Here is a 22,336-nt window from a genome sequence, read left to right as displayed (position 1 = left end):
AGTAGTTCATTTTTTAACTTATTTGACCTATTTGAAATGTCTTCCACAAATGTAAATACTGTTTAAAAAATTAATTCATAAGTTCCATTTTTTTTGACATGGGAAGTTCAGATAATTTTGCATTATATTATGTAAATGTTTTGCTAAAGGGCTTTTAAAATCAATTTTGACACTGCTTTTTTTTTTTTCATAAGGTTCTTGATAAAGCAGAGTATCTAAGAGATATGGAAGCATATCTTTTACCTGGATTTCTTAGGTTACAAGAATTGGTAAGTGATGAATGAATTCTTTTCCCCTATGGCCTAATCAGTAGAACTGTGTTGTCACATTTTTTCATTTTGCCAATTTGATAGGTGAGAAATAATCTCTTAATATAAAGTTGATATGCATTTCTCTATTACATGTGAAGTTGAGGATTTTTTCAAAGTTAAAACAATTTGTGATTTAATAAGACATTCTTCAACTATTTTAGCTTTTATTTTTGATTGTGAAGTGGCTAACAGTGCTTTCTATTAAAAGATTTTAGGTGTTTGCTAGAGTAAATTGTGGGGATGGGCTAGACTTTGAACTGTCTGCAAGAATTTTAAAATTTTCATTTCAGTAATCTAAAAAAAGAATGATAGGTCTGTCTGGATCATCTGATGTTCTGTCTCATAGCTGCTCAGTTTTTGGAATGAGCTTTGTGTTTCAACTTAAAATTGTGTTGGCACTGAATAACACTAATTCTACTGTGATTGTCATGGCCTAATGAGAAAAGAACAGGGAGAGACTTACTATGTATATGTCAGGTGAAAGCCAAATAGTAATATGATGGCAACAGCAGGCAGTAGTTTGTAGTGGTTTGAATAAAGGAAATTGGTGAGAGAATTCAGTTTTTACCAATACTAGTTGCTATAGGAATGCTAAACTCAAAAGGACTGTGGCTGTTTCCTGTTAGTACCATATTCATGAAGTGAGCAAAGATTTAGTTTAGGCAAAACAGTAATGTTCATCATATTCAAATAATGTCAATTTAAATTTTACTGGTTTTATAGTTTTATATTTAACTTATAAATAAAAATATTTGGTTTTATGACTATACCTTGAGCATAAATAGTTTATACTTACTTAGTTTTATGTCTGTATTATTTAAGTATTAAGGAACATTATAATAAAAATTAAGTGAATATTTGGGGAGACAGTGCCTAGAGCATTTCCACCTTTGAAAAGTTAAGTATATTACTCAAATTTGAGAAACTGCTAGAAGTTCTCAACTGATTGCCACTGAAATCATTGTGTGCCTAAGGCTGACTCCTAAAATCCTCTTTTTAAAAAAAAAAAAAAAATCCTCTTTTAGTAATAGTCTTGAGGGGCAGATGTGGAGAGGACAAGAGAAGAGTAAGTGTAGCTGTTGGTGACTTATCGTGGAAGTTTCCTCATGCAGTCTAGCCTTTCCCAGATGGATTAACTCTTGGCATTTTACTACTGACATCAGGGACCCATCCTCATTGAGTAAAGGTCCCTTTCTCTCTTTTTATTTATTTTTTGTTGTGTTTGTTTGCATAAATCCGTCCACTATTTCCCATTGTTTTGCTCAAGGACTCCCTCTCTGGTAGCCAGAGTGCATTCTTGCTGTCCTCTCGCCCTTCCAGTAAAACTTACCCCACTGTTTTTATCTTGTCACAGTACTTAGACCTTTGATCATGCATCCTGTCACAGTACGTAGGCCTTTCACTTTTTTTTAGTTTTAATTATGGAAGTTATTTGAAGAAAATGAAAAGATTCATAGTAAGCTCAACTCCATCAGAAAAGAAAATTGTTGTTTTGATGTTTCTGAAAGCATACTTGATATTTAAATGTGTATTTCATTTAAGAGAAATATAGCAAAAGCATTTCACATTTTTTTATATTAAATACTTAGACTAAAATGAAGTTTAAATTATGATAGGTATCACTGTACACTGAAAGTACTTCCAGATGAGAACATTACCCAACTTAAAATAGTTTTATTTATTTTGTAATATATATATTTTAATTTATTATTAATATACTTTTCTTTTGTTTTTTTGGCTGTGTTGGGTCTTTGTGGCTGCGTGTGGGCTTTCTCTAATTGTGGCGAGCAGGGGCTACTCTTCATTGCGGTGTGCGTGCTTCTCACCGTGGTGGCTTCTCTTGTTGCGGAGCATGGGCTCTAGGTGCGTGGGCTTCAGTAGTTGCAGCACACGGGCTCATTAGTTGTGGTGTGTGGGCTCAGTAGTTATGGCTCACAGGCTCTAGAGTGCAGGCTCAGTAGTTGTGGCACACAGGCTTAGTTGCTCAGTGGCATGTGGGATCTTCATGGACCAGGGATCGAACCCGTGTCCTCTGCAGGTGGATTCTTAACCACTCAGCCACCAGGGAAGTCCTTAAAATCCTTTTAGACTGATAAATGCCTCTATTTTTTTTAACCTCTCAGTATTTTTTTTAACAGACTTTATAAAATTCTTTTGGGTAATCATATTTTAAAGCAAAAACAACTCAATGCTTTGTAATCAGGATTGTGTTTAGAGCATATTTTTTTATCCCTATGGAAATGAATTGAAGGATTCTTAAAAATTAATAAGACAAAAAGCATTTGAAAGTAAAAATCTTTTCCTTTCTTTCGTAAAGATGCTACATTTTCTGTGGAGTTATTAATTTATTGAACTCAGCTATCTTTGTTAGCCAGAAGTATATTTCTCGAAATAATGAAAATTGGAATATAAGGTTACACATAAGTTAGAAATCAATAAATAGTAAATCACCATCAAAGTATAGTGTAATTTATATATGAGACTGGGTCCTAAGAATAGTTATAGAACAAAACAAATATGTCTTGTTTTGTCAACTTGGGAGAGGTCCAAAAGAACATGGGAATATTAAAATTTGTGTTGAGAATGCCAGATGTCTATAGATAAATTCTAGCGTTAGAATTAGCATTTGTGCCTACTCTGTAGAAGGATAACATACACATTGAGCTTGTTCTCTTAATGTTATTTTAGGAATACTAGTTATAATTTCTACATATATTTCAAAAGTTTTCTGTTTACTTAACATTGGTATTTTGGATACTCACACTTGTTTGTGTTTTTAATGTATACTCAACATCTTGAATATACATTAAAATATGCAACTGATATTTTCTTTTCTCTGGGTACTATAGCCATTTTAATAATGAGAGATGTTAAGTTTTGTCTTTTTTGGTTCATTGATGTAAAGCATGTGGTTTCTTTGAAAATTCCCATAAAAAGTTCTTGTTTTAATCATTCAAGCAGATGTGTTTCTTAATTTCTATAAAATTAGTCGTTGTGTGACTGTCGTAGTATTCATGGGTAACTGAATTGTCGATTAACCTAAAAGTTTTATGGAAATTCTAAGTAATTATGTTTGAAAATTTGCATACAAGGATGAGCTCCTTGATTGGGTTTTCTAAATATGGCTTATTCGTATGCAAATAATTTGTTATAGGTTGGAACTTTGCTGGATTTCTTTTGAAAGAAAAATTCAAATGGAATTACTGTTCTGATTAAGATTTTTTAATGCAAAGTTACTTTTATTTATCTCTCTTTTACAGACTGACAGAAATGTGACTGTTATCTTTCTCAGCGAGATTGTTTGGGAAAAGTTTCGTCCAAATACTGGATGCTTTGAGCCATTTGTCTTGTATTTTCCTGATTATAGCATAGGTAAATTTGAAAACATTGTTTTGATAAATGATATTCAGTAAAATAGTTTTTTTGTTTGAAAGATTAAGCTAGCATGTTCAAATGGGAATACTTGGATGTTTTAATCTATTATGGTTTGCTGCCAACCTTAAATAAAATATTATTTATATTTCTGCACTTATAGAGGTTGTTCTTGTATAATTAACGTTTTTTTGAAAGAGCAGTTCTCACATATTTGTAAATAAAGGTGTATTTTCACATTTTTTTAGTCACTACAGTAAGATGTATATATAAGTGGGATTATTACATCCATACAAGTGAGATGTTTAGATTGGCAAAGCACATTAAAATTGTACTGAAATCTTTATATACCATGTACTTGAGTTAAGTACTATGTGGAATGTATCTTTTGATTTTATAAATCTCATTTTTCATTACTGTAACTCTTACAGTAGCAACTGTGCTAGCCCTTGTGTTTCTTATTTTTGGTTTGTGTTTAATCTTAAATTTCATAGATCCTAATAATTTTTATCTTTGGAAGAATACAATAGTTTTTTTGTTGCTGAGTAGCTTTGTAGATTAATACTGTGCTGTTACTGTGCAAATATGATAGTTCAGATTCAAAGATCATAACTGAAGCATAAGATGGTTAGAGGCTATGAAAAAATAACATTCCTTGACCTTGGCCTTGAAACACTATCCCTGTGAACTGATCAGCTACAAACATTCATTATTAAGATCAACACATTTTTGCCTGTTTTCACAAGAACAGTGATCAGGTAACACCTCCCGCCTTTGATAATTGAGATAACAAAAAGGAAACCAAAATAGATGAAGGGAACCCTTAAATTTTTAATAGCTCCTCTTATATGAAAAATCACAAGGAGAAGAGAAAAGGGTAGGAAGAAAATGAATAAATCAAAGGATTTCATAAAAAGAATTTCTTTGTACTTCTGTTGTGACCATTAGATGTTAAAGTTTTTCATGACCCATTTTAGTGAAAAATTATTAAAAAATGCTGGTATTCAAGTGAAGTTGAAATTAAAGTATGCTATAATGAATTGTAGAATTTGATTAAATTTTATAAAAAATAAGGATACAAAGCTGCAGAGATGGAGAGAATTTGAGGACATAAATAATTAAAGTGACCTTGCTAATTTTAGAAAGTGTAAGCTAATAGATTTTTTTAAAAATGAATTTATTTATTTATTTTTGGCTGTGTTTTCTTTGTTGCTGGGCGCGGGCTTTCTCTAGTTGCGGCGAGTGGGGGCTACTCTTTGTTGCAGTGCGCAGGCTTCAGTAGTTGTGGCATGCAGGCTTAGTAGTTGTGCCTCATGGCTTTAGAGCGCAGGCTCAGTAGTTGTGGTGCACTGGCTTCGTTGCTCCGCAGCATGTGGGATCTTCCCCTACCAGGGCTTGAACCCATGTCCCCTGCATTGGCAGGCAGATTCTTAACCACTGAGCCACCAGGGAAGCCCTAAGCTAATAGATTTTTGAAAAGTGTATAATGTGGAGCCAAGTTCATCTGATTATTAAATTTTAGAGCCTTTAACATATTAGGTTTTTTTAAAATAATTCAGAAGCATCATAATCATACAAAAAAACGTTCAAAAAGGAAGCATTAATTGATAAGCCAAATTATAGTCAGAATAAGTAAGCATGGAACCAGGGCAAAAGGATAATCTTAGTGTCTAAGTCATCCAATCATAACTTGGTACATATGTCATCTGTAGAAATATGGTATCTGATGTTCAGGACACTCTTTCCTCTTAGCAGTATCACTAGGGCCCTAATTTGGATTTCTTGTTTTCTCTCTCCCACACGCAGACTGCTCATCTTTTGGTAATGCTTTGGTTTTTTTTTGTTTTTTTTTTCTTCAGGTGGATTATAGTGCAGTTGATCAGGTTTTTGGTATAGTTATTGAATCAATCAGAATAAGTTAAGTTATTCTCTAGTTAACAATCTGAAAATCTCAATGACTTATAATTTCCCACCTCACAACCTTTGTGCTATTTTTGTCCTACATTTAACATATGCATTTATTATAAACCTTATAATATATTACTATTTGGGCTTTACAGAAATAAAAAGGCAAGGTGGAAAATATCTTTTATTGTTTATCCTGCTGGAGATTTGTTGAGCTTTTTGGATATGTGAGTGTATAGTTTTAACTTTGGAAAAGTTTCAGCCATTATTTCTAAAAATATTTTATCTGTGTCCTGTTGTTCCCCCCGACTCTGCTCCCCACACCTTTTTCTGGGACCACGTTACATGAATGTTAGACCTCGTGATATTGTCCTGCTGAGTCTCTTATTTATTTATTTAAATTTTACATCATTTTTTGTCCTCAGTGTTTTACTTGGGATAGCTTTTGTTTCTGTGTCTTCAAGTTCAGTGACATTTTTATCTACAAGTGTCTAATTTGCAGTTAATCCAACCCAGTGGAATTTTCATTACCAATCTCATGATGCTTTTGTTTTCCCTTATATTCTTGAGCATATGAGCATGTTTATATTAGTTGTTTTAATGTTCTTGTCTACTAATTCTACTACCTCTTTCATTGTGGGGATGTTTCTATTGACTAATTTTTCTCTATTATGGGTATCCATTATACTTTCACATGTGTTTAGTAATTTTTGATTGAATGACAGGTATTAAATTTTTTATTGCATGTTGGACTTCTTTTCTAGTTAAGCATTTAAATCACTTGAAGATACATGTGACCCTTTTGAGATTATTTTTAAGCTCTTTTGGAGAGAGGGTCTAGAGTAGCCTTTATTCCAGGGCTAATTTTAGCTCTACTTCTAAGATATAGTCCTTTTGGGTTCTCTGCTGAATGCCCCATGTATTTAGTATAGTTTCTCCATTCTTACTGGTGGCAAAATGAACAGTTTATAGCCCTGTCTGAACTCTGGAAATTGTTTGACTTAACAGCTCTCCAGTAATTGTTTTTTCCCCAGAAGTTGTTCTTGCTTGTCCTTTTGAGGTTTTACTCTATGCATATGAGTACTGGTATTCAGCTAAGAACCAAGGGCAACATCTAGGCAGATTTCTGGGGCTCTTTCTCTGCATAGCTTCCTTTTCTCATGTATTCTACCCTGCACATTCTAGCTACCTTAGCTCTCTCTTCTCTGATCTCTGTCTTATCAACTCACTGAGATTAATGGGCTCCTTTTGGAACTCTCCTGTACCACAGTTCTAAAATTACCTCTAGTTAGAAAGCCTGGCTTATGGTAAGACTCACCTCATTTCACTTTTCTCATGTATCACAGTCCTTTGTTGCCTGTTGTTTGATGTCTGAAAATAATTATTTTCTATATTTTGTCCAGTTTTTATTTATTTATGGGAGAGTATTTCTGGACCCTCTTACTCCCTCATGACTGGCAGCAGAAGTCCCTCTCCATGTTAGAAATGGTTCTTGGTGTGTTAGACCGTATTTTGATAGTGAAATTTTAGTACAGCAGGGGACCCATCAAGTGCTTTCTCCTCCCCTTTATTTATTACCTGCTAGTACACTGCTTTCAGCTTTCTGTTAGAGATGGGATTTTTAGTAAATTTGACTGTTAGAGCTGGTGTGGCTTCATTAATGTTGAGTTGTACTCTGAGAATTTGTCTGTAGCCTGTATAACTAAGCAGCTGTTCTACTTTTGTTGCAACCCAGTGAGAGTTCTAATTCTTAGAAGACTGTGGTCAGAAGTGAAGTGGGCCAGTGGTCATATATAATCAGCTCTCTTAGGAGGTACTGAGTGTCACCTGGAAGGGATATCCAGAAGAGAGTCAGGAGGAGCTTGGGAGTGCAGTCTAAGCTGGAGACTTAACTGGTTTCCAGGTTTCCTCATCCGTGCATTTAGAGACCACCTTTTTGCCTATGTATGTTTGTCTGTCTGACCATTGATCCCTTTCTTCCTTGCCTCCCTCCCTTCTTTCTTTCATCTATCCAGTTATTTGTCAGCTTTTATTGGATTGGCCAGAAAGTTCTTTCGGGGTTTTCTGGGTTTTTCCGTAACATGTTATGGAAAAACCTAAACAAACTTTTTGGCCAACACAATATATAAATATCTTTATCTCCAAGTTTTAAGGCACCTTTAGAAATTTTTAGTGTATCAAATATTTGTTTTAAAAAGCTTAGTAACATTAAATTTAAAACTCCTATTACATGTAAAAATACATAGACTCCAAAGTCAAGTTTTGGACTTTGTGTATTTTTTTTCAGTGGTTGTGATATTAAAATACAGATCTAGTAACAGTCTCTGTCTGAAATTCCTTTAGGATAACATTCTAGGCATGAGAATAGGCTTTGAAATGTTTTTTGGGCCTTTGTTTGTTTATTTGTTTTTTTGGTTTTGGCCAACTGCCCTGTTTAAAAGATCCCATTAATATAGCTATTTCTAAATTTCTATATATTAGTATCTGTTGATAGGCCATATATATTGTTATGTACCTATATCTAACTGACTGTGAGGAATAAGACAGTAGTTAAAATGAAAGGCTGATGGTGAATGGGAGAGTATCCATGGTAAAAATACTCACTTAAAGGGATTCTTAGACAAAAGGAAATTGACATGATCAGAACATCCCGTGAGAATTTTCACTTGTAAGTATTGTGAAAGTCTTGAATCCTATGGAACTGGGCTTAAAGTACTAGTCATGTTCAAAGAGCTCTTAACTGAGAAGTCTAAAAGAGACCATTGCATCAAGAAGTCAGAGGGAATTGCAATAAGGAATGAGTGAATGACTGATTTATGTGCTATAACCGGGAAATTTTGAATATTAGGTGGTTTCTTTTTAGTTTTAACTGTGCTTCTACAATATATTTCTAGCAGGATAAAATATAAGTTTAGGACTCTAAACATGTGATACTGTATAAGGAGTTTAAGGTAGAAGAGAAATAAAGATACCAAAGTTGTAGGAAGAAAACACATTTTATAAAAAAGGGAATGACATAGTAAAGATGAAGATTTTCATTAAAAAAATCATGAGTTCTTTCCATTTTACAAAAAATGAGCATTTTCCACTTTGGTGGTAGTTTATGTAGTACCGCTTATTTTTATCTAGTTGATTTACTTAATTGTTAGAAAAATAAGTGGAATCCGTACTATTTTTTTGCCCTTGATATTGATGTTGCCTGTTATAAGGTTCTTGTGATTTTCTTTAGATGTCATTGCTTCGTATTTGTCTTAAGTAAAATTTAGTAATTTTTCTTAGAATGTTAGGTTCATAATTCTTTTACCTCAGTTTCAAAACTTGTGTTACTTTTGCATTCTAATCTTGTAACTGTTTCATTGTTCCTAATAATTGCTGAGCCTGTGTATTTATTGTTTAAACCTTTGTTATAAAATGCTAGAAGATATAACTAGGGTGATGGGTCAGTCATTTCTGTTCATTTGTGTCCTGTGAACAGGTAACCTTCAAAAGATTCTGTCCCATGATCATCCTCCAGAGTATTCGGCTGATTTCTACGCTGCCTACATTAACATTCTTCTTGGAGTTTTCTACACCGTCTGTCGAGATTTGAAGGAGCTCCGGCATCTGGTCCGTGCTCATTTTGCTTAAAAAAAAAATGTACATCTTTTAATATTTTTCCATGAAGAAAGGGTGTAAGATAGGCTAGAAGCTGAAAATTTATTCTGGAAATTTGGATATGGCCTTTGGGAGCAAATACACCCTAAGAATGTAGAAGTCAGTGGGTTAGTACAAACTTTGACCTGATCAGAAACCTTTGTCTTTTTAGTTGTTTCTTTTCATACATTGTTAGGAGTGTTTTTTTAATTTCCTCCTTTCTCTTTTCTCTAATGGCAGAAAATGTTTAACTTTATTAAAATTAAAATGAAGATTAACAGAAAGGTGGTGTGAAAACTTAATAAGCAATTTTATATCTTTTTGTTAATTTTTTGTTAACAGATTGTTTCAGGTTAATGTATGTATTGATAGTGGTCTGGAATCTAGATGAATTTGAATATGGTCAGAAGCTTTATATAGGTGTTTCATTAGCCACTGACCTTGAGTTAGTAATCTATATAAAGGATTACTTTGAAGATTTATATAAAAGATTACTTTAAAAAGTTTTTAAGGGCTTCCCTGGTGGCGCAGTGGCTGAGAGTCCTCCTGCCAATGCAGGGTACACGGGTTCGTGCCCCGGTCCGGGAAGATCCCGCATGCCGCGGAGCGGCTGGGCCCACGAGCCATGGCCGCTGAGCCTGCGCTTCCAGAGCCTGTGCTCCGCAACGGGAGAGGCCACAGCAGTGAGAGGCCCGCGTACCGCAAAAAAAAAAAAAAAAAAAGTTGTTAAAAACATTAGAATAGCTGTTTATACTTCACAGGCAGTTTGGAAAATAATTGTATTTACTTTAATTTTCATATTTAATTTAATTTTTACCTTTCTACTTTAGTTGTGGTGATCTGAAAAGGAGGAGGCAAGAATATCTGGTTTCACTTTTAGAACCTTTTATTAATACTTAAGGTCTTATGTCCATGTAAGAGAAAATGGTAATATATCTAAGGCTAGAAAACAGTTGCTTTCAAAGGAACAGATTCTATATCTCTTGGTACATTTTCTTTGCTTTGCTCTTTTCTTTGCTCTGAAAAGTATTACTTAGAGGGATTCAGTGTGTATTTGAGATAGAATGTAGGAGAAAATGACCATTTAAAATTGTGTTCTGGGGCTTCCCTGGTGGCGCAGTGGTTGAGAGTCCGCCTGCCGATGCAGGGGACACGGGTTCGTGCCCCGGTCCGGGATGATCCCACATGCTGCGGAGTGGCTGGGCCCATGAGCCATGGCCACTGAGCCTGCGCGTCCGGAGCCTGTGCTCCGCAACGGGAGAGGCCACGGCAGTGAGAGGCCTGCATACTGCAAAAAAAAAAAAAAAAAAAAAAAAAAAATTGTGTTCACATTTAGTATGTTTTGGAACTTTTAAACTTTAGGCCTCTTCTGATTTAGTTGTACGTTTCAAGCATCTTCTGAGTAGGGAAAAAAACAGAAGACAAGCTGTTCTAGTTCAAGCTCATCACTAACATCTCTCTGGAAGTTGTATGTCTGAGACTCCTGGTGCCCAAGGGAAATGACAACAGGGGGGCTTACAGAGAGGAGCGAGGGTCAGTGCATGGTCTCAGTGTGAGATGGAGTCAGAAGCAAATACTCATCCTTTGTCCTTCCTGGGAAATAACTTGTAGCTTCTACTCCTTAGCACTGATGTCCTTGAAACCTGTGGGAATCTGTGCTGGCAGCCATTTCAAAGTAGATTATAAAGTACAAGAAGGAGGAATTATTTAGAGAAACTGTTAGTAGGAAAAGAAAATGTGAAATTTAAACATGGTTTTTATAAAGTCCTTTGGGTTTCACTGAGGAATGATTTTATTTAGGGACGAGGTTACAGCTTTTTATGTTGTTACATCATGTTCATAAACTTGAAGCTTGAAGTATGGTTTAAGTGTTTACTACTAGTAATACTAATAAATATAAGAAATGATCTTTAAGCATTTCAGAAAAAATAGTATAGTGTTCTATTTTTCTGAGTATGTAGAACATAGGATAATAAATATATGTTGTCCTTTTTCCTTCAAATGGATATTATTATTTGCTTTAAAGTTTGTAAGTGGCATATTTCTTAAGAGTTTAATAAATCATCTGCAGAATATTCTTTTTAGGCATCTTTTCTATGTATGTGCTTTTTTTAATATAATAAATTTATTTATTTATTTTTGGCTGTGTTGGGTCTTCGTTGCTGCACGCAGGCTTTCTCTAGTTGTGGCGAGCAGGGGCTACTCTTTATTGCAGTGCACGGGCTTCTCATTGCGGTGGCTTCTCTTGTTGCAGAGCGCAGGCTCTAGGCGCGTGGGCTCAGTAGTGGCTCGCAGGGTCTAGAGTGCAGGCTCAGTAGTTGTGGCACACAGGCTTAGTTGCTCCGTGGCACGTGGGATCTTCCCAGACCAGGGCTCGAAGCTGTGTCCCCTGCATTGGCAGGCAGATTCTTAACCACTGTGCCACCAGGGAAGCCCCTATGTATGTGCTTTTAAATTTGCTTTGGGAATTGTTATATTTCTTTATATTTAGAGGCTGATACATTAGGCAGGATTTAGCCAGTTAAGGAATATTTTACATATTGTTTTACTGTTGTTATTGATAATTGTGGTTTTATTGTTGTAGTAATAAACTATAATAACATTTTACTTGAGCCAATTATATTGAAATAAAATTGCCTGAATTCTAATAAAATTTTTACTTGAAAAATAATATTTAATTGTGGTAGATAAGTGCTTTTTTCTCTTTTTTTTCCTTGTTTATAGGCAGTACTTAATTTTCCTAAATATTGTGAACCTGTTGTTAAAGGAGAAGGTAACTATAATTTTACTATAATAATATTTCTTTTGAAAAAAGTTTCTGTAATTCTAAATTATTGAAATTTTCTCTCTTTGGAGTAGCAAGTGAACGTGATACTCGCAAACTCTGGAGAAATATTGAACCTCATTTGAAAAAAGCCATGCAGACTGTTTATCTCAGGGAAATATCAAGGTAATTTTCTATTTAGTATATGTGTTTTTTCTATATTTGGGATATTCACTAAAATGTACATGTTTTCCTTTACCTTCTTCACATTGGGGAAAAACTCTTGTGATTTGAATCATTTCTTATTATTTTGGGAAGGATAATTTTTAGCCAGTATGTTACACAAGGCATATTTTTAATAATTGCTAATTTTTTTAAATCTGGAAAGCTACAGGAAAATCAGTTTCAGCTTTGTTTTTTATATTTATGTTAGATATTTGAATGGTATAATAAAAAATTGATTGTTAAAGAAACGTATAAGTCAAGTCATAAATCTACATTTGTCTGTTATTAGACTTTCATAGTAATGAAGCTGCTTAGGAGACATGGTTGCACAGACATAGAGTAGTGAGAACATAGTTCTGATTTCCAGCTTAGCCGTTTTCTGCCTCATGAGGTCTTAGCAATTCACCTAAAACCTCTAGACCTCGGATCCCTCTTCTAACAGTCCTTAAAAGATTTCAATAATATATGTGAAGATGATTTGTGAATAATAAAGTGCCTTATAGGTGTTAGGTTTAGCCTACATTACAAAGCAACATAGGAAATTTAAAAACATCAACGCTTTTGTCTTTTTTCACTTTCTAATCAATTTTGTTATCATTTTTCTTTCATGAATACCTTATTCTATACTTTGTGCTTGATTTAATTAGCTGATTATAAGAATATAATAGTTTCAAAAAAAAAAAGAATATAATAGTTTCTAAATAAGTAGAAACATTACAAAGATATTATTATTCCTCTTTTTAATAATTAATGAGAATGTTTGGAAGTCACAGAATAGAAAAGCTTGTGATCTGATCTTTTAAAGGTAGAAAAATTTGGATGCTTGTTAAAGTGACTCTTACATAGTAATAGAAGGACTTCCAGTTTCCCATAGGATAGTGTTGGCCACCTAAATCAAGTTCTCTCCACAAGGTCAGTAAGGAAAGCAAATAAAATCACTCATAACCCTTGCCTGCAATATGACTAGGAGTCTACAGAGCTGACTGTAAACTTCAGTTTATATGTAAATAGTGAAATAAATAACTGAAGCCAGCAAAGCCAACCCTGGGGCTTATGCTGAAGTGAAAAGTTAAGCAAAGACTATAAGGAAAAGAGGAGAGGACAGTGGGGACAGGGGATGGGGTTGACTTGTAGTGATGAAATACAAATGAATCACCTCCAGAAAGAGGGTCCAACCCTGAGTGGGATAATACTGAGAACAAGTGAGACCCGAAGGATTAGAGCACTGGCTACTGAAGAATCAAAAGGAAGTGTTTCAAGAGTATGTAGACAAGAATTAACAAGGCAGATTTGGGAAAGTACTGTTTTTGAGGGGAGATGGAGAGGTGATTTGGAAGGACATGGCATCTCCTGGAGGCTTGGTGGTGAAGAATGAAGCAAGGGGTGGAAATTAAGGCAAAAATATGTCACTTACAAAGGAAAGTGAATCTGTAATAAAGCAAGACAACAAGTGAGCAACATTTTCAAGAAACCTGAGAGAGGATGTGTAAGCCAAGGAATTTTATATCTAGCCAACCTATCATGCAGGTATCGTGGCTATAGAAAAACAGTTTTAAACATGTGAGAACTCAGGGAACACTATACTCATAAACACTTCCTGAAGAGTCTGCTAGTGACAGTGCTGGTGCAGTGGAGATGACTGGGGAGACTTCAGCAAAAGGAATGATGAGCACCAAATTTGATTAATTTTAGCTCAAAGCGAAAAGATGGGAATGAGGGTAGAAGAACACTATGTATATGTTACATACTCTGACAGGATTGGGAATAACACAGTTACAAAGTTAAAAAATGGGAAAAGAAGAGAAAGAGAAAGGGCAAAGTAGAATAAACTCATTGTTTGCTGTACAGGTAAAAGAGGGTGTCAGAATAATTCAGAACCTAAAACTATTAAAGTACTCAAAGAAGTCTCACACCCCATTATTCCTTTCATTCCTTTCGTAAGCACATATATAATTTCTGATTTGTACTCATTTTCTTTTACAAGGATGCATATATAATATAACATCTTTATATATGCAATTAATATATAATCTTTAGTATGTTTCTTTCACAAAAAGGTATAGAACACAGAAATAAGCATTGCTAATTTGACCTGCCTTACCGAGGCATTCTGAAAACTTTTTCTTTAATGGGGTACACCCATTTATATTTATTGATAGGAAATATATATGTTTTATTAACTGTTGTATTAATTTGCAGAATTTCCTATGTGGTTATTTTCTTTGTCTTTTTGAAAAAAAATTTTGGTATTTAGGGCAGTTTGCATTTTTGTTCCTTTATAATAATAGCATATATAATGCCCTTAGTTACCTTTTTGTCACACTGTGACATAAAGGACCAGTGAGACTCTCCAATAGTGTAGCAGAGAAATGGCATTCTAAGCCTGGTGATACCTCCTGGTCCATTTGAAGTTTCTTCACAGTAAATGACTCAGCTGTTTTCCCTGCTACCCCTAACCTCCATTCACCTGTGTATAATAAAATATTTACTAAATTAAAGAACAATAATCATCACATATTTCGTATTTTCTAATTGAGATTAAATAATTGGGGTAAGCAGGGCTTCCCTGGTGGTGCAGTGGTTGAGAGTCCGCCTGCCAATGCAGGGGATGCGGGTTCCTGCCGCGGTCCGGGAAGATCCCACATGCCATGGAGCGGCTGGGCCCTTGAGCCATGGCCGCTGAGCCTGCGCTTCTGGAGCCTGTGCTCCGCAACGGGAGAGGCCACAACAGTGAGAGGCCTGCGTACCAAAAAAAAAAAAAAAAAAAAAATTGCGATAAGCAGAATGAAGAAAAGGAGAATAAAGCTATAGAAGGTTAGATGCTCACTCAATAAACTGTTTTTGGGAATATATGTTGGTTTTATAGCTTTTATAAGCAATTTGGACAGATTATGAAAAAGTCTCCAACCTTGTTCCCTGGTAGTGGAACTAAGAGCTGAATCCTTGTAGAATGCTTGCAGAGTTTGCATTATTGACTGGCTGGGTGTCCTTGGGCAACTTAACCTGTGGGCCTCAGTTTTCTGATGTAATGATACTTTAAGAAATTGTTACGGAGTTCAGAAATGGTGTATAACAATTGTATTTAATATGATAACTGGAATATTGGGAGTTTTATTGTATGGTAGGTGATGTTATTTATTTGTTGATAGCTTTATAATTATCAGAGGAAAAGAGATTTTAAAAAATTCAACATTTGGGCATTGATATATAAGTTTATATTGTTCTAATATACACTAAATGATTTTGTAGAGGTACCAACATGTATATGTTATTTGTCTTATTTATGAGGAAATTAAATGTATTTTGTTAAATAAGAAAGTTTTAGTTTTTCTACGGCTTCGTTTTAAGTACAGTACATTGATTTTATATGTTTTCAATCCATCATTGCTCTTTCATTTTTTTTTCAGTTCCCAGTGGGAAAAGCTACAGAAAGATGACACAGATCCAGGACAACTGAAAGGTATCAAAGGAAGTGTTGAGACAATTACCAGAGACACTTCTTTAATTGGTTACTAATAATCAAGATATTAAGTTAACACTAAAGATAGCATCAGTCAGTAGTGTTATAAAAGATAATTTGCAAGCTACCATGATTTTTTTTTTCCTGCACCACGCAGCTTGCAGGATCTTAGTTCCCCGACCAGGGATTGAACCTGGGCCCCAGTAGTGAAAGCATCAAGTTGTAAAAACTGGACCACCAGGGAATTCCCTACCATGATATTTTAATTAATGATTTTCTTTTAAGCAACACACCAACGTAATAGGAAGAAATGAAGTTTGAATACCAGTTTCTACATGTTGGGTTATATCATGTGAAAAGCAAGCAGTTTATATTTCTTTAAATGCTTGTGTTAAAACAATCAATTGTATACCTAATGTTATCTCAGTATATATGTATTTCATGAGTTATGTAATAAAATTCAATTTTATGTTAATGTAGTTTGGGGGATGCATTTCATTTGGTTATATTTTGGAAGTTTTGTGCTTTTGTTTTCTTTAAAGAAACTTACTTTGGGTTTATCCCAACAGAACTACAGTTGACCCTTGAACAACACAGATTTGAATTGCGTGGGTCCACTTATACACAGATTTTTTTTCAATAAATATATTGGAAAATGTTTTGGAGATACACAACAATTTGAAAAAACTGGCAGACGAACTGCATAGCCTAGAAATATCAGAAAAATTAAGAAAAAGTTAGGTATGCCATGAATGCATAATATATATGTAGGTATACATGTAACATACAAAATATGTGTTAATTGACTGTTACCAGTAGGCTTCCAGTCAACAGTAGGCTATTACTAGTTACGTTTTTTGGGAGTCAAAAGTTATATGCAGATTTTCTACTGTGGAGGAGAGGGGTGTCTGTGCCCCTAACATTCCCCCACCCCGTATGGGTCAACTTTACTTTTACTTTAAAAAAAAGTAAAGCAACTATCTAAAATACTCTTATATAAAAGTTGGGTCAGTAGCCAGTTAGTTGGGTCAGTGGGGGAAGTGGCATGAAATGAAGTGGTATTGAGATTCCATTTCGGTTTTTATTTTTAACTTTTATTTATTTATTTTTAAAGATTTATTTATTGTTTATTTTATTTATTTTTGGCAGTGCCAGGAATTAGTTGTGGAATGCGGGATCTTCATTGAGGCATGTGGGATCTTTCAGCGTGTGGGCTCCTCTCTAGTTGTGGCGCTTGGGTTTTCTCTCTCTAGTTGTGGCGCTTGGGTTCCAGAGTGCATGGGCTCTGTAGTTTGTGGCACGCAGGCTCTCTAGTTGAGGCGCGCAAGCTCAGTAGTTGTGGTGCGCAGGCTAGTTGCCCTGCGGTATGTGGGATCTTAGTTCCCTGACCAGGGATCGAACCTGTTTCCCCTGCATTGTAAGGTGGATTCTTCACCACTGGACCACTAGGGAAGTCCCTGTTTTGGTTTTTAAATGCTTGAAGTACCATACAAGTGATTTTCAGTTGTGTGTTGTAATGGAAAGAAATAGATACTAGAGTTTAAAAAAAATCTGCAGTAATTTGCTCTGCTGCCTGTGTGGCCTTGAGCCCAACTCAGTGTCTTTATCTAAAATGGAAGGAATATCTACTTTTAAGTTACTGCAGAGATTCAGAGATGCTTAAGGAAAGCACCTAGCACATTGTGTAATCATTATGTAAGCACCTTACACATACTAGATATTTCAGTAAATATCAGATTCCTTTTTCCCTTCCCATAAAAATCATTGCTGCTTGACTGACACTATTGTTTTATTTATCCATTCATTCAGTTATTTGTACAAGGTACTGTAGGGATACAAAAAAACATTAGACTTGGCTCCTTCAGTGAACACTGTAGCTTAGTAAGAAATATCACTTATGTTTAATTAATTCTTTATATAAGGTATAAATTTATGTAGATCGTAAGTAAGATACACGAAGTAGGAATTCACAGTACAGACAAATTTTCTCTTTTGGTGTGGTAGGGGAGCATCAGGGGAGGTTTAATGGAGAGTGTGGCTTTGAAGGGCAGGACTTTAGAAGAGGCGGAGCCAGACAAAAATAACAGAATGAGCAGAGCATATCATTAACAATAATGTTTTCCCCACCACCGTCATTATCATGGCACTTTAAGCTCAGGGCACTTTAAAATCTTTTGACTAGAGGGTACCATATGGAAGTCAAAAGATAAGTGAGAAACGGTAAGAGATACTTAAAATCTAATGGTAGCCCGTTAAATACCTTCATAAAAGTATTTTGTTGTCTAGGTCTCTCGGCATATACTCACGTGGAACTTCCATATTACTCTAAGTTTATTCTCATTGCTGCATACCTCGCTTCTTATAATCCAGCAAGAACTGACAAAAGGTTTTTTCTTAAGGTAATCATTATTTCTTTTTCACTTTATTTTTGTAGATCTAGGGAATATTTGAAATTCCTCAACACCTGTAAATTTGTAAGGGATAGAGATTAGAATAAGAGATTGCTAAATATGTATTTAGGACTCATTCTTTAACGATTTTGTTTGTTTATTTTCCTTTAATCATTTATTCTTTATTTCTCACTTTACCTTTGCCAGTCAACAGTGTTATTTGAGAACTTTCTTTAGGATATTGGGGGTCAGTGAGTGCCACTTTTGGGGTGGGGACAGTCTTGGAGCAGACAGGCTAAAAAAGAGGGGTGGTATTAGTGTCTAGTAAGCATGATAACATGATAAGCATGATAAACAACTTGCAGGGAAGTGTTGAGGAAAGAAGGCTTCATGGAGGGGGTGGCATTGCTTGCTGAATTTTGAAAGACAAATTAGTCTGAAAATGACAGCAAAAAACAATATTCCTGAAATGAATGTTGATAAGAAAATCTAGAGGCCCTCAGAACTTTATCCATCAATGGAGCATTCCTCACACTTAAACTTCCCAAAAGGGTTTCTTTAGGATGCGTGAGCCATTGCCTCAATCACCTTCCACCTAAGCAAACAACTCTCCTCCAGAGTGAATTCGGGTGCTCTGTGTGGTGTTCTCCCTATAACACTCACTCTCTTACCAAGGCATTATGTCAAGTGGGTGAAAATTATCCTTGCAACCAGATATATTTTGCTACACATCCTGAGCAAGTCCAATTACAAGCTGATTAATGAAAAAAATTCAAACTTAACTTTTCTGTTTCCAGAACTTAGCTGTTTTTCCTAACTCCCCAAGCTTTTGTTTACATTGGTTTCTCCATCTAGAATTCCTTCCTCTCCAATCTCTACATGCTTAAATTCCACCTGTTCTTTTTTTTTCCCCCTTTAATCATTTAATTTTGACTTCTCACTTTAAGATCACAGCCTGAATGGGTGAAGTAGGTAGTTTCACAGAAGAGTTCAGGTATACCTTACTTAGGTAATAATTCTACATTTAAAAAAATTTAAGGTTTTGTTAAAAATATGAGAGATGGGAATGATTTTAAGGGTAGTAACTCCTTTATTGTTCTGAAGCTCCTACTATAGTATCATGTACTCCATACATCATTATCCAGAACATTCAGGAGGCTCTCTGCATGTATATTAGTTGGAGAAATCTCGTTTTAGAATTTTCTTCTTGAAAACAAATAATATGCAGTTTGATTTATTACTAAATATAATACATTTTTGTCTGTTTATTTTTTGCCTATCTCTACCACTAGTCTTTGGTTTCAAGAGGGCAAGGACTGCATCTGTATTTTTTCCCTACTATTGAATCCCAAGTGCTTAACTAAATGCTCTCAATTTTATGCGAATTGACAGCCTGCCTTACAGAATGAATTGAAAACCCGTTTATCTTTGGAAGTTTTGTTTTTATAGAAATAAATGTGCTGTAATAAATCAGTTTAAGTTCTTTTAGGAAATATCACTTTTATTTTGAAACCTCTTTCTTTACATGCACAAGTAATCCTGTATACAATCAGAATTGATTTAAAAAGCCTAAAATATGTTGGTATTTTAAGGTGATGTTTTAGGTGATAAATAGAATAAAATTAAAAAGCCTAAGATACATAAGTTACTCTTATGTGTGTCATGTTTTAAACAAATTATGCTTTCTGGTTTTGTGGAATACTATCTTTCATCTTAAAAATTATTTTGCTTAATTGCAGCATCATGGGAAAATCAAGAAAACCAACTTTCTAAAGAAACACGAAAAGGTATTTATGTTGTAATTTCTTTAATGGGAAAAACTTACAAATTTAGAATATTATAGGAAGTTGATAAATGCATAATTGTATGCATTTACATAGTCATTTGGATGTAAGAAGTTACTTGTATTGATATGGTACCATCATAATGCTGTAGTAGTGTTTTGTTATGTTGGATACAGTGATTGGGGAGGCACAATTCAGGTGAGCTGGTTTTAGAGATAAAAGGGAGTTCACAAAATTTTTCTAGTGAATTAATAGATGAAAAAGGCCACCCTGGAATTTTTAATTAAATATAGCTTAATTTCCTCCTTTCCCCTTTGAAACACCACAAAGATGGCATTGAAGAAATTAAAAAGATTAATAAGGACTAAGCAGATGAGAGATCTCTAAAATTTGGAATTGACTAGTAGATAGATATGTCGGTGACTAAGCACATCAGAGAAGGCTGAAACGTAACCCCCAAAAAGAAGCTGATTTGACCCAAGGAATCTGGAAAAGCTTAGGAATTAGAAACACTAAGCAACTTTGAAGGTAGGGGTGTGGGGCAAGTTGAAATTTCCAAAAGGAGCATTTAGACTGTTCAGCTCTCTTGTACATCTTAACCACTGCGGTTTCTCCTGGCAGAAGATAGAGAAGTTAGAACTGTAAACTTTGCACTATAGAAGCTGTGAGTTTTGTTTCTCACTCTCATTGTTAAAAGCAGTTTCGCTCAGTATACGCTTCTGAATTGAGGACATTGTTTTACTGTCTTCTGGCTTTATTACTGCTAAAAAAAAAACTGCTGTGAGTCTTATTCCTGTGTTATTCCTCTGTTTTCTCTGGCTGCTTTCAAGTTCTCTTCTCCTTTTACTTTAGTCTTCTTACAGTTTCTCTGTAGTGTATCTGGGATTGAATTTCTTTTTACTTGGCATTAGTTTTGCTTCCTAAATTTGAATAATGATGGCTTTATTTAATTCTGGTAAATTCTCAGTCATTAACTTTTCAAATATTGCCTCTCCTCCATTCTCTCTGACATGTTTTCCTGAGACACTGGTTAGGGTTATGATAGACCTTTTCACTCTACCGTCTGTGTTTTTTAAGTCTTTATATTCTCCATTCCCTTTCATCTCTGTGTGCTATATTCTGGGTAATTTCTTCAGTTCTCTGTTCTTATTTTCTCTTCACCTTTGTCTGACCTGCTATTTACATCAATTTTGTAATTTCAGTAATGTTATGTGTAATCTTCAGAAGTTTTACTGGTTCATTTCAAGTCTATCTGATCACTTTAATATTTTTCCTAGTCATATTTTTCTTTAACATAAAAAAATCTATTTAATATTCTGTGTCTTATATTTCAGTGTTAGAAGTCCTTGTTAGTCTAATTCCACGTTTTCTATTTTTGCTGATTTGGGCACATAATGTCCTGTTTCCTGAACATTTTATTATTTTTAATTGTTGGCTGAACTTAATCTTTGAATTTTTGAGGCCTGAGATGTGTTCCTTTGAAAGGTTTTACGCGTACTTCTCTGCAAGCACTTGTGAACACTGGTAACCTGGGATCATTTGAAATTCAGTTCTCAGCCTGGGGACTTGCAGACCACAAAGCTATTGTGAATTCTGCCCCCACATCAGCATTAGCTCTGGCTTCTAGTTAAAAGTCTCAGGGAAGCCTTTTTTTCTCCCATTCACACAGAGCTAGAGTTTGGCAGGCAGATTTCCTCACCAAATCCATTTGCTTGGCATGGAAAGACTTTTCTAGTATGCCCTTTCACTGAGACATCTCTGATTAGGCTCTCCACTATAGGCAGATCATTGATTTTGTACCCTCTTTCGTATGTATGTAGCTGCTTTGGGTCATAAAGGATGGGTAGGAGGAGAGAGTACTTCTGGCTGAGGTAGGGAGGGAAGGATGTATAGTAGGGCTTGCATTTTGAGTGGGCACTCAGGAGTGGTGAGGATTAGATATGCAAAGATGGGAGGAGAAGACATTTTAGTTGAGGAAATGATTTGAGCCAAGAAACAGAGGTAAGATAGTATAGGGTATATACAAGAAATAATGAAATTGGCTGGAGTGTATGGTGAGTTTCAGAGAAAAATCAATTGAGGCCAAACTGTCGAGGAATTTCCTTACTCACCAGTTAAGGTAAGAAAGCCCATCTCTTCACCTCTGTTATCTTGGCACTTGGTGGTACTTGGTGGGTGTTTATTGCACAGATGAATAAATTGAATGAATGAAAGAAGGAAACCAAAGAATGAACATAAAGCTAAAAATTTTAGGCCTTATTCTTTAGACAGAGAAAATTAAGAATGTTGTAGAGGGAGATATATTAGTGCTGATCAGTGAGGACTGTGCAAGAGCTGGCACGTTAGACCATCCTTGTGGAATGAGTGGATTTGTACAAGTCTAGGAAGACAGTTTTGACAGAGGGAACCATATGAACAAAGACACTGTGAAGTTGTCTTTAGTCCTAGGTGAGCTCTAGTTCTTCTGATGTTATTCTTATAGATTTGACTTT

At 35.1% G+C, this 22,336-nt stretch overlaps 1 protein-coding gene across 2 annotated transcripts in view; it reads left to right on the top strand.

Annotated features, from left to right (window-relative positions):
* Positions 1–22,336, top strand: part of ORC5 (origin recognition complex subunit 5) — a 72,826-nt gene that overhangs the window by 13,089 nt on the left and 37,401 nt on the right. For both annotated transcript variants that reach the window (XM_089917772.1, XM_022554355.2), the window contains exons 4-11: positions 195–269; positions 3,572–3,683; positions 9,064–9,194; positions 11,946–11,994; positions 12,081–12,171; positions 15,618–15,670; positions 17,957–18,069; positions 19,800–19,847. In XM_089917772.1, coding sequence (XP_089773898.1) covers positions 195–269; positions 3,572–3,683; positions 9,064–9,194; positions 11,946–11,994; positions 12,081–12,171; positions 15,618–15,670; positions 17,957–18,069; positions 19,800–19,847 — 672 coding nt within the window. The remainder of the gene's footprint in view (positions 1–194; positions 270–3,571; positions 3,684–9,063; positions 9,195–11,945; positions 11,995–12,080; positions 12,172–15,617; positions 15,671–17,956; positions 18,070–19,799; positions 19,848–22,336) is intronic.

The sequence above is a fragment of the Delphinapterus leucas genome, chromosome 9, assembly GCF_059928025.1.
Source record: "Delphinapterus leucas isolate spDelLeu-1000000601 "Yukka" chromosome 9, BTC_Dleu_Yukka2, whole genome shotgun sequence".
NCBI lineage: Eukaryota > Metazoa > Chordata > Mammalia > Artiodactyla > Monodontidae > Delphinapterus > Delphinapterus leucas.
Note: the sequence above shows the minus strand (reverse complement) of the source record. Positions and strands in the feature narration are given on the sequence as shown.